Below are 13,929 nucleotides of genomic sequence, written 5' to 3' on the forward strand. Positions count from 1 at the left end.
CTCTGTGCCTATATGTAGTTCAGAAAAAAATATATTTATGGTTAAAAAAAAACGTAAGCAAAGAATCCTTGATCATCATATATTAATTTATCTAGAGATTTATAATGGAGGCAAAAATATATGACACTAATTAATAATTAGATGGTTAATCAGGGATTTTATCCTAACTGATCGTTTTGAGAGAGATCTTGATAAAATAGTATGTTGTTCAGTTGTACTCTGTTTCACATTGCTATTTGGGTTATTATTACCTGTAGTATCACTATACTTAACTCTGTTATTCTCCACCTTTTCCAGGAACACCACTAGGTGTCAGAAAGGGTCTTAGCAAACATACTGCTGTAAAGAGATCCTACAGCAAACAAGAAAATAATACTGAAACATAGGATAAAAGCATATATTTAAGCATAATTAAACACAATTCACTCTTAAATGTTCCAACCATGGCCCCCCAAATTGTTTTGATATTAAGAAAAATAAATAAAAGTGCATTATCAAAAGTCTATCAACCCTTCGTGTATGTACTATATGCTCATGCACTTTGCAAGACTTTATATATACACACAATTTCCCTGGCACTTAAACAAACCTGATAACTAATGCAACGAGGACGAAAACACATGTTTAATTGTTAAATAAGAAATAATCTGTTTCTTATCTCTCTGTTGCCTGATATTTTTATCACACATCTTCAGAGTTGCAGAACACCCTTCAGTGGATATATGCTCCATAATGTGTGAATAAACAAAGTATACCCCTAGGGCAGAGAACACAAGATACAACAAAGGGAAATAAATTGGGTTCTAGTAAACACTGCAGTGTGCTGTAATGCTTTAGCCAATATGATATTATAAATGTTTCTAGATTGCATTTTTTTTTTTTTTTTAAACTCAAAACAGTAATGTTCATAATAATGACAATGTGTTTTATTACAAAACACAAGAGGTTTCAAAGAATGTAATTCAAATGAAAAAAAAAGATTACAATTCAAAAATATGTGCTTTCACCAAAAATTGTTATTTTCATTTTACAATCCTTAACAAGACTATTGTACACATTTCTACACCTGCAACTCTTTTCCCAAAGCTTGTAAAAGCAGATAAAATATTTAATATGTATTGTACAATGTTTTTTATATATATATCAAGTCAGCAAACCATGAAATATAGTATAACAAAGCATTGATAGTGATGAGCCAGTGCAAAAAAAAAATAGTATGTTGGATATCTGCCAAATTAAAAAAAAAAAAAAAAGATCATGATAATTGTTTGAAACTTTGGAAGTGACACAATTCACCACAACAATAAAAAAGGATTTGAACATATACATTTCCAAAGAACATGTACATAAGTTATTAAATAATAAAGATCTGATTTAAAAGAAAAACATAATAGAAGCTCTTCCATTTCTACATGCGCATTAACTGTGTCATTAAAGAATAAAATGATGAGGGGATGGTGCGGGGGAGAAAGCCATTGTTAACAGATGAGTAACTGCATATTCATTGGTCACACTCCACTAGTTTAGCACTTTCACAAGTCTCTTAAGTGTTAGAAACGGGATTACATGAAAATACTGTTAATTGTATTCCGTTGGGTGAACGAACTTGTGACCTTGAACAGCGCAGTCTTCATTTAAATGGGGGGGGGGGGTGGGGGGCAAAGATTCCGTTTTGAAGGTTAGCCGGATGAACAGCACCCTCCACCCGCAGTGGCAGCATTTTGGGGTTCATCGTCCACTATCTGTACCCCTCGTCGTGCTGTTCCTGATTGGCTGGAGCCGTTACCTTTTGCTCGCTCGTCTGCCTGTGCCGTTTCAATCATTCCTGTTGATTTAAAAAAATATATATAATAATAATAATAATAATAATAACAACAATAATAATAATAATATAAAAAAATAAAAATAAATAAATAAATTATGGTTTGTCAATTCTAGAAGTACACCTATAAAATAAAATCATCTACTGTCTGTTGATCTGCGCTACAACTACTAGACCAAAGTCCCCCTCACTAAACATGCTCGGAAACATACCTGAGGCATTAACTTACTTTTACAAAGGTCAAGAAAAAGTTCTTCAATTCCTTTGTTCAGTTTGGCTGAAGTATGATAGTGTTTTGCCCCAACTGACTCTGCATATCTGAATGGGAGTGAGAGGGGGGGGGGGGGTGAAATCAATTATTTAAAAACAGTATCAAAAGCTATTTAAAAAAAAAAAAAAAAAAAACACACACCACTGTGGACGAATATCTGATGTTCGCGTCAAAGTGGGGAGCATTCTGAAAAGTTTAAATGATGCATGTTTAAATCCACCTACCCTTCTGCTTCTTGTACTGATACGTGTCTCTCTTTTTCCAGGTCTACTTTGTTACCTACAAAATAGAAAATAAAACAGTATAATGGCTTTCAACCAACCTCATTTTCAGTAAGATTAAAACTGCATTGAGATGAGTTTCAAGTTGAACTGTCTCATAAAACTCTTACTTCCACATAGAAATACACAAGAGGTTTACACATCCCAGGAGCTCTCATGTGTTACTGATCTTTTGTTCATATGTGCCTTAAAGAGTTAAATCCACAAATGTCAAAAAAAAACCCACAATAAATGGTACTAGGAAGCATAAGGAAATGTCATTTTAAAACTTACCTACTATACATAAACATATTTCATTCCCCAACATTTTTCTTAATTCTTTAACCCAGTTTTTCACCTACAAGACAAACATGAAATACATTAGCAATTCATATTTCTTTTAGGTTAGGCAATTTATTAGACTTTGCTTTAATAGAACACAAAAAGACGCATAAAGAATTTGTTGGACAGAGAATCGCTTGGGCTACCAGCATTAGAACTGCAATTTGAGCAATGCAATCTGCAGACCTGCCAACCTTGACATTTTTTTTTTTTGAGTAGCACTCTTTCACGCGGACATCTCGGGGGTCCAGGGGGCTTCCCCCCAGAATTGTTTTAGGGTATAAAACGGCTAAATGCTACATTCTGGTGAGTTTTGAGTATGAATTTTTCAGTAAAAAAACATAATTAGATTAGCTATGATTGTTTCAGTTTAAATTTAATTTGTTTACCATAGTATAGATGAAACCTTTTTAAGTTATACCAACTGAAACTTATTTCAAGTACAGAAAATAGCCATTTTTGTAGTATGTTTGTATTTTATTTACTGTCAAAAAACATAAATTGAAATGTATAAGCTTCTAGAACAGAGAAACAAAGCACTTTCAAAAAAGGAAAAAAAAACTTGTAAATAGTCACTGAGTCAGCACCAAATGTAATAGCTATCCACAAAGTGAGCTGTTTGGAACAGAAAGGAATCCAACAGGTCAAACTGCACTTTCAGATCCTGAATGTTTAGCTTCACAGGTGCCTGACTTGGCTTTTCTGAGCAAGGTGTCACTAAAGGGTTGTGTGTGACACACTTGCTGCTTCGCTGACATCATGACTTTGTGCGTTACCAGTGAACTTAGCATGTCTGTGCTCAGGCTGGCTCTGTTGGGTTTTGTTTTTGGTCACCAAGCTGAACACTCTTTCACAGTCAGCATTACTGTGGAAGATGACCAAAATGCCTAGCGTGGTAACATTACAGTAATACCCAATTCTTTTGTTCTGGACAGAAATATAGTTTTCTTCTACAGGATTCCTGCTGATCCAGACAGGAGGGTATATGGATTTCAGAGATTAAAAGAGAATAAAAAAAACGAAAAAGACTGGAACCATTCGTTTGTAGTGAGCGCTTCATAAAAAGTTACTATCAGTGAACATATATTGGTAGTTCTGATATTACGTTATTATTATTAGGAGTAGTAGTATTAAGTCCTTTAATACACACTTTAACACACTTATTGTATGGCAGTTTTTTTCATAAATATTTATCTATACAGTTAAACAGGATTACACTTATGCGAGTCGGTGATTCCCAGTCCTTACATAAAAAAATATTTTACCGTTAAAATCCATAATGCTACATTAATGATCTTACTGAACTTCAATATAAAATCACAAACCAGCCATTTATGACTTGTTTAAAGCACAATGAAACGGCATTTATCTACAATGTAACTGTACGCTACTTGCAAAGTAAACAGAAGCCTTATGTACTTCAACCACATTAACAATGTTAATGCTGTGCTCATTTTTATGAAATCAAATTTTACTGACATCCCTGTATGGTAACAGGCGTTTGTGAAAAACGGGACAACGAGCCAAAAACAGAATATTAAACTTAAATATTGTACTATATTATTATAATAAATGTTTGTACTTCCTCCCTCGCCATTCTCGTAAAATCCTCATTCAGCTGTATTTTCTTTTCATGCGATGCAGTTATCTAAACCAAGCACATTTTTTTTTAAAAAACGCAAGTGGGTTTTTTCCCCCCCCAGACAAAAATGAATGCATAACGAATGCATTAATAAAAAAACAAAGGTACTGTAGCCAGTTTGAAATAATTTCCTCACAAGTCACAGAACTTCACACTCCCTCCAGTGTGTCCGAAACTGGCAGTTGAAACACAAGCGAGTCAGCTCAACAAAGCCTGATAGGCTACAGTAGAATGTCAGTGATTACACAAAGAAACTGGGTGGTAGGAATTTCTGTCAGTCAACCCATGATAACTTTTTTTTTTTTTTTTTTTTTTTAAACAGAGGTTGGATCGTCAACTAAACTCAAAAGCCTGACTGGTTATTCTATTACGTGAAAAAACTCAAAACCTAATTGGTTAATTTATCTTGCTTGCCTTGCCCTAAAGCCGGCTCCGACGTTAGATGCAACACTTTCTCTTAACCACAGGACACATCATAGACGATGAGCGAAATACTATTGCGTATCATCTCTGATAAAAGCGTATCCACGTATTACCAACTCAAAATGCGTAGCGGATACGCAAAATGCGTAGAGGTTAGCAGGTCTGAAATCTGTCATTTAATATGTGTCATTGCGACAGCTTGCTCTTGCTTTTAGGAAAACTCTGAAGTGAAAAAGCAAGTCACTTTCCAAACTATTTAGTAACCTTCTAGCTTTATTAACAGAACAGCCCATTATGCTACCACACAACTGTAGAATAGATTCCATGTCTGTACTGTAACACTGCGTCTCAATATGTCCAACGAAATAAGTCACAAAAACAGTCTGTTGGTTAAAAAAGTGGTTCTTAACACACCGATTTGTATTTTAACCGTTATTTGAGCAGAATTAAGACAAAGACACTTTAAACTTAATATTATCTGCATGGTTAAAACCAGGGACTGAAACTAAGAAACACCGGTTTTAAGCATCTGTTATATTATCTAGGTTTTGCAAAAACTGTATAAAAGGTGTTGCTATCGAGGCTAGCCGTACCTTCTGAAAAGAATCCTCGTCTGTGATGTCATACACTAATATGGCTCCGTTGGAGTCTCTGTAATATATTGGGCCCAGGGCGTGGAACCTTTCTTGGCCTGCTGTATCCTGTATCGATAAAGAGAAAATAAACACTGTAGGTTACCAGCATCTAAGTGGAGTGGCATGATCTTCCTATAAAACAACAAGTTTATTATTAAGTACAAAGTTTGTCCCCATTTTTCTGAAAAGAAAAAAATAACAATTTAACACTGCAAAACTAGCAGAAAAAACTCAGAACAATGCTGTGGGTTCAAAAAGCGTTTCTTTGATAAAAGGTATATTAAAAAATGGTTCCATTAACAAATCTTTATATATTTCATCATGACATTCATAAAAAAAGAAAAAAATGACAGTACAAAATGTAAATAAGCAGAATCATCGCGAGCCATTTTTAAATACTGGAAATGTCATAGATGCGCAGTACCAGCAAAGCAGAAAAAGTGGTGTGGTGTAATAGGGACCACCTTCCATATTACTGGAGGTCATTAATGATTAACACAACAGACACGAGCAGCAACACGCAAACCTCACGGCCCAGGGCAGGGTGACGAACAGCCGTGGAGACGGCAGACAGTTCATTCTCATACTCAGGCCAAAAGAAAATAAGAACGCTCTTACTCATTGATAATATATAGTACAAAAAACATACCCATATCGCAAGGTTAACTCATTGATAACAGTACAGAAAACATACCCATATCGCAAGGTTAACTCATTGATAACAGTACAGAAAACATACCCATATCGCATGATTAACCCATTGATAACAGTACAGAAAACATACCCATATCGCAAGGTTAACTCTTTTCCCTCCGATGTTCAATTTCTTTGTTAAGAAGGATGCCTGAGGAGAAAAAAAAAAGTACACATTAGACATGCAATCCTTCTTCTGCATGATTTCAGTTATTCTTGCATTATATTGCATGGTGATCTCCAAAACACTAAATCAGTTACCAAAACACAATCAAGGCTTTAAGCCAGGTGGACAAAGCTGGCCCTTCCACTGCTGGTCTTTGTTCCAGCCCTGTTCTAAACTGTTTAATTGAACCAATTAAACCTCCATCCACACCATGAAGTATGTTAGTGATATGACTTTATATGACACTGATGTATTGTTGTTCAGTGTTGGTTTTGCACAATAAGTGTGTTTGACCTTGGTTAATCTCACTCACAACTGCCAGAAAAAAAGAGCTTACCACTGCTGAAATTCATCCTTACGGTAGCTGTGTGTAAAGCTTGCAATGCCTAGGAAGGAACAAGCACTTCCGACAGTGCAGCTTCTATAAAAAAGTTAAAGCAACGATTTTAAACTGAAACCCAAGACGATCACTTTATGCTCATTACAATTTCCTCAAATAAAAAATAAAAGCTAGCTAGCCCTGTACATCATAAAATAACTAATTCGATTTAACACACTTACTGGATGCCAAGACTGAGTTTAATGGTCTGTATCATACGTACGCTTTGTTAACAAGCATGCGCCAAAACAGGACCTGCCGAATCACTTGACTGCCTGTGCCTTTAAAAGGATGTAGTCTAGGCACACTAGCGGCACACTCATTCGCTCTTGTCAGTGGCAGTCAATGTTTCTTTCTAGCTGCTCGTCAGACCTTTTGCTGCCAGTCAAACTGATGGACATGTGTCTCTGCCCATCAACTAGCTTCTGAAAGCGTCTCTGGCGGGTATTTCCCAGTTAACGGAAACGCTGGCAGATCAAGCAGCATTGCACAGAACCATGTGGACACTGCAAGAATGTTAGGCATGAGCCTGGGCTACAAATCTTAGGTCAGCAATGCCTTGTCTTAAAACAGAAAAACATCAATGGCCACAAGCTTGGGCATAGCTGAGTTCAGACTGAAGTCTGCAGTCCAACCCTATGGAAGTAAAATGAAATACATGCACTTTGAAATGTATTTTATAAGCACCATGTGCAGCTGTGCGACAGAAGATTTGTTTCTAATTTAGCACAAGGGAGAGGGCAGTGAGGTACACTTCCTTAAAAGATAAGACTTCAAAACCACAATATGATACTGTGATAACATGGGTAGGATTCAAAATAAACTATGCGTTTTTCCAAAACAAAACAGTGTGTATATGACAATTATTCCCATTTCAATAATATACTTAATTGAAGGTAGTTCTGAAATGAAGCACTGTGTGCAGGGCTTGTGTGAGTTTCAAGCCATGTGGCCTGTATGTTTTTTGTTTGTTTGTTTTGGTGCTATGTTAAAGTTTATCTACACATCTCAATAAAAGTAATCACTACTGCCACTCAGGTTAGCTTTTTCCTATAACTAATGCAGACAAAATTGTAACTTTTCTTTAGTGGAAAAAGTAACTTTCAGTACTCAGGAGACACATCACCCAACATGTGGTTAAAGTACTGTGCAGCAAATGAATGTTTTCTGTCTGGCAAGTACTGTACTGTCTGCTTATTGTATCTGAAACAAAAACACATTGGACATGTGAAAAAACGCCAGGTTATGAAAAGTGCCCAGCCATTTAAAAAGTGGAGATATCAAAAACACAAGCCACGTTTCAAGAACCATTGGGGCAACCTTGTGTTTTTGATGCAAGTTCGATCCGCTTTTATTGCGCCTGTAAAACACAAGCCAAAGAGAAGGACATTTTTACCTTAGTTTGGTGACTGATTTATCTTACTGTATGACCAGGTATTGACTTTTTTATTTTTGTTTATTACATTTTACCTAAGAGTGTTGGGAACTACAAATTAAAAGTGAAAAGGTGCTTTTGGCTGATTTACGTTTGCTGCGCCAATACCCTGAAAACATGTAAACTGTCCTTGCTGTATAGAGAGTCTCTGGATTATGGAACATTTTGTTATGTCACATAAGGCAAATTAGCAAAAAATAAATAAAAACCAGCTTAGTAAGATGTGCGTTCTCATTTGTGAAGAGGACATGTGATATTATGAACTTGAATTGGACTGGTTTCCTCTTGATTTGCACCTCCCGCCTCTGTGACGTTGCTTCAGCCACATTATTACGTGATCCAAAGACGTTTATTTGCATTTTGTATGTCCTAATACAAACAAAAGGAGTATTGTCAAAAACAAAAAGAAGAAAATGCCAACTGCGTGCTCTGAGAAACACCAGCTGTGAGTACAGCCAACCTGACATTCCTACTTTTTTCCCCCAAAACATTTGTATGCTGTTGCTGTATTTTATTTTTAAAACTAAGCATACTGTCTCCTTTATTGTATGTAGGCTATCCCTGCACTATATCTGTCAACATAATCACAATGATATCTAGGCTAGTATTCACACACATTATGCTGTACCCAAGGCCACTAAATAAAACAGCTTTGATAAAACCAGAGACCTCTTCACCAGTCTTCTGCAGTGCAGTCAGTCATACTGTAGCTTCGGTCCTGTGTATTCATCATGATCATTTACAAACTGTTAAACCAATAAAACTAAACCCTGAGACATCATTCACAAGCTATTTACTAAATGACTTGTGTTTCATGTTATTGTATTGCTCACTTCTTGCAGGGGATGGGGAGAGGGTAGTAAGAATGTAAAAAGAAAGGAACACTAGCAAGCAATATTTATTTTGAGCTTTAACCTTAAATATTTTGTTTTCTCCAGTGCAAAGAAATTTTATTTATTTATTTTTTATGGAAGTGCACGCATCCTTCACCTCCTTCATTGTCCTTCTAGGACAATTAATTTTCAGCCTGGAGATGAGTATTACACAAGCATGCTTTCAACAAAAAAGCAACTTCACTTCCTTCCCTTTAAGGTTTCGAATTACAGCCAAACCGAGACATCCTCCCAAAAACGAAAGGAAAATAAGAAACCTGTCAGCATGAGCAGAATCTTGTGAGGCTGCAGAGGAAGATTACTGGGCTATTTCCAAACTGCACCCACGTTATCCAATTACTGTGGAACTCAAAAGAAGAAAGTTTCATTATTGCTGTGGAAATCGTTTAGTGCGGTTTTCTGCCATTCAGTTTAATGTTAAAAAGACGAGTTACCGGTCAGGGCTTTAGGCAGCACTGTTCTGTATATTGTATAGTATTTGGTTAGATATATACTGTACTTAGCCACAAATGTCTTTATAAAGTATGTCTTCTTTACAACAACAGTGTACGTTACAAAATTACACACACTTCACTAGCTTGGCCTAATGTACATTACATAGGAAACGGCTTCCTCATAATGAACAACTGCTGGATGTAATCAAGTCAGACTTTTTGTTTCTACTTTAATAAAATTATCTATAGGCAAAAAATAGTAAAGGCTAATAAATGTTCCGTACCATATTTCTACTGTAACCTGCAGTTTGATCCAGTTTTGGGGCAAGACGCTTATTAACCTTAAATCTATAATTGCTGCAGGACTACTCTTTCCTCATGGGAGCAAAAATCAATAAATACATGGATAGTCTTAACATCTAGGCTACCAATCTGGTGCACACTTAGCTATTAATTCCCTAACCTACAGTATATAAAAAAAATAAATAAATAAAATGATCCTCAATCTGATCTAAAGCAGACCTCCCACTTAAAGAGATACTTTATTTAAATCTAGATTTTTCCATAATGTTATTTCTTATGTCATGCTGACTACTGTACCTATTCCAGCAAAGATTACTCCTACAAGCTGATTGTGGGGAAGCATATTAGTGTTGCATAGGCTTCAGGGCACTGTGCGTCACCTATGGGTGAAGCACCCTATTGTGCTTTCCCAACTCACAGCACTATATTCAGCCCTAATGACTCTTTTTAGAAGCATGTTCTGCAGGGATAGTTGCAAGCGTGGAAAATAATGATCTAAGCTGAAGCAATAGAGAATCAGATTCAGAACATTCATAACAGGACATTACAAAGATTAAATGTTAGGATAAGGTAGGTGTATTGAGTATGAGTGTTTTGTAGATCATGATGATTCTAAATTGTAAGTTTGTGTTGAAGCGCTACAGGTAGATCTGTCAACACTGACTACAATAATAATAATAATAATAATAATAATAATAATAATAATAATAAATGTGCGTGAGGCATGTATGTTCTTTGGCAAGGCTTCATCAGGAATGTTTTTTAACATTTTAAAGTGTAAACACAGAAAACCACTTGCAATTTCTAGGACCTTGTTTTGAAGCAAGTGCAAAAACATTGTCACATTTTCTGAAAGGAATAAAACAATTATGTATTTGATTCAAATAGGAAAACTCAGGCACTGCCCTGAATTACCTATAAACACTACACACTCAACAGTACTACATTCAGAAATACTAAAAGAAACGGAATATAGTCAGCGTTGTCTCGCTGAAACATCTGCCATTAAATGTATTGCAATAAAAAGTTCTCCATTCAGTATTGTAGGCACACTGACTGCCAGACCTTCCTCGTCAATGCCAACACGAGGTTTCTCAGGAAGCTCTCTATGTAGTAGGTCCATTTTAAGGTAACTGTGATTCACACTGAGACAATGGTGAACAGTATGAATGAATGGAAATGCCCTTTAACATACACCAAAAAAAAGGGCTTCCCATTCAAGTTGCACTTCAGAACTGGTTCCTTATCAGAGGTTAATAGCAAGTCTGTTTTTGCTGTTGGTGAAGGGGGGGTGGCAATTTGTCTTTTAAAAACTACACTTTCACATCACTCAACCAGCACACGACCTCAAAGATTATACAAATAAGGTAAATTCCCTTAAAGGTTCATTTAAATGTTTAAGCCAAAGCCTGAGTGCAGGTAATTTAAGAGATCTTAAGTAAGTAAATAAATAAATAAATAAAATAAAACAATAATAAACAGTGGTATGCGATTATAAAGGGCACAACTGAACGCGTCATACCGTTTCCACAAATACTAAACGAGAGTCTTCCATATTAAATTACTGTGCCCTTGCTTTTTTCTACAATTTGTGTAATATAAATGGTTAATGATGTACCGGTAAGATGTTTACCCCATGGACACACACACACACATAAAATAATACAATAAGAGCCCTTAATCGATCAACTACTTATGTCACTCTTCATAATTCACCTGCAAACGACACTTGAAAATATCCACGACACTAAATAACGCATACTCTACCCTACATTGATTTGGGAACTGGCACCGTTATTTCTCATACGCATTTTTTATACTTTACAATCTACTGTATGTTAATAAAACGCGTGATTCTAGTGCAATGTAGGAGTGTGGCTTCCAGTACACCCCCTTGATCAATCCGAACAGACGTACTCTCCTGATTGGTTTTAGCTATTCTACTACAGTCCGATTCCTCACCTGATCAATCCAGGTGTATTTCGAGGCCCAGCCTGGGCGGTTCCAATGTCAATTTGAGGCAGCAGGCTACCGCTGTTGCTAGATATAGATATATATATATATATATATATATATATATATATATATATATATATATATATATACACACACATACACACACACACACATACATACATACATACATACATATACACACACAGATATAGATAGAAACAACGCAGTTAACCCCTTCCAGTCCGGCAGTGAACATACGCAAAAGCCATACAAACCTGCAACGTTGTGATGTGTTTGTCGTTGAACTTGTTCTCGCAGTATCGCAGCACCAACGATGTCTTCCCCACACAGCCTTCTCCTAACAAAACCACCTTAAAAGAATAGGTTTTATTACCGCCCCCTGTTCCACCAGCCGCCATCGTGAAGTCCTTGCTTTAAAAAAAAAAAAAAAGGTAATTCAGCAGAATTCCAATTGGCGTGTCACATCCGACATCTAAATCTAAATCTAATAGCTGGAAACAGAGAGGCGATCCAATCCCAGCGTGAAACGCGGCCGATATCAATAAGCTAGGCACAATCACACACACACACCCTCTCTCTGTCTCTCTCCTGTCTAATGGCGTCTCTTTCCTCTTACGTCACACTGAGCATCACATGATGAACCGGGCCGAGGCAAACGAAAACAAAGTGCAAGTTCAAATTGGAGAACGCAGTGTAGTCGTGTGTGGGACTCGGAAACAAACAAACAAACAAATGCATTATGAATGAGCAGTCCGACGTTGATATCCGGAGATCAAAGAGAAATGAGCAATATTTTAATAGCAAGCCACGGTATAAAATTGCATGCAAACATACCAGAACGGTATGATATGAATATTTTAGTCCAAATTCTAAATTGTAGTAAGATACCGTAATAGCTGACATTAAACAAAAAAAAAAGTTTTGTAGCATATTACACATTTAGTTAAATTAAGAATATATATTTGTCAAGTGCAACCTGAAGATCAAAAATGGGTGCATACATATTACTGATTCACTTACTTTGCTGCAAGTCACATGGTCAGATTGCAGTTGACCATTGGACATATTTGACAGATAGCAAAGGAAGTGATTAGGTACCAGGAAACAACAGCATTATTATAATTTAATGCAGCTGTATTTCGAATGTCTGCATATTCTGAATTAAAATAATAAAAAAGGAAGCAAAGAAGCAAAAGATAAAGGAGTATAAAGAGTAAGAAATGTGATTTTAAAATCTTTCTTCTCACTCCTTTAATATGTACCAGTTGTGAGAGTTTGGCGCTGTGCTGCCTGCTGTAAGTGTGTAAGTCTAAGATATGTAGCAGGCATCTTGCCTGCACTGCAGTTAAGGTACATATTAATAGCCTGGGTTTGGTTTTCTTCACATAATGGACATAGAACTTTCGACCCTTCAATGCTCACCCCGCTCCTAGTAGCTTGTTGATCCCAGAAGTCGGGTCTTAAAGAATCCCAATGATTAAATTTCAACAACATGACTAGGTAACCCATTCCATACCCTCACCACTCTCATGACTAGGTAACCCATTCCATACCCTCACCACTCTCATGACTAGGTAACCCATTCCATACCCTCACCACTCTCATGACTAGGTAACCCATTCCATACCCTCACCACTCTCATGACTAGGTAACCCATCCCATATCCTCACCACTGTCTGTCCAATGAAGTATTTCCTACCCTCTCCACTTAATTTCCAACTGTGTCCTCGTACCGTGCCAAGTAGTTTGTTTAACTTGTCTGCAATTAGTCTAAATTATTCTGATTTGCTTTAATGTTCAAATTTATTTTTAATTTCAATCTCAGTCTAACTGGTTGCAAAGAATAGTTGGTTAAAGCAATAGAGAGGAAATAATCAAAAAAATAGAGCAAGAGAGCTCAGACTGGTTGCAAATATCATAAACAGATAAGAGAGGAGTAAATTAAAACATTGCAGTGACATTTGAAACTTCATGAACTTTAAACCCAGATGTTATGAGTCTGCATACAGCACGTTTTAGCATGTGACACCTGACATGACATGACTTTACAATGTGATCCTAGGGTCACATTCCACTTGACACCAGTTCTTAAACACATGATCTGTTCGTTTAGAGGCGTCTGTGCAATTGCACAAAAACATTTTGAATGTAGCTGATCATTTTTTTATGGAAAAAACTAAATGTTACAGTTTGGAAATTCATTTTCATGGGAAAATGTTACAGGGTACATTATAGTGTGTTGTGGTACATCTAA

General features: G+C 36.4%; 1 protein-coding gene across 1 annotated transcript; it reads right to left on the reverse strand.

Annotated features, from left to right (window-relative positions):
- Positions 1–383: 383 nt before the first annotated feature.
- Positions 384–12,345, reverse strand: LOC117415909 (ras-related protein Rab-21). Its single transcript, XM_059027631.1, has 8 exons — positions 12,246–12,345; positions 11,930–12,086; positions 6,180–6,239; positions 5,354–5,461; positions 2,648–2,711; positions 2,318–2,372; positions 2,052–2,140; positions 384–1,825 (listed from the first exon to the last, which is right to left on the reverse strand). Exons 2-8 carry the CDS (start codon positions 12,071–12,073, stop codon positions 1,680–1,682), a joined length of 666 nt encoding a protein of 221 aa, XP_058883614.1. The 5' UTR covers positions 12,074–12,086; positions 12,246–12,345; the 3' UTR covers positions 384–1,679.
- Between the last annotated feature and the right edge of the window lie 1,584 nt (positions 12,346–13,929).

This window comes from Acipenser ruthenus, chromosome 7 (genome assembly GCF_902713425.1).
Source record: "Acipenser ruthenus chromosome 7, fAciRut3.2 maternal haplotype, whole genome shotgun sequence".
In the NCBI taxonomy this organism is placed as follows: Eukaryota; Metazoa; Chordata; class Actinopteri; order Acipenseriformes; family Acipenseridae; genus Acipenser; species Acipenser ruthenus.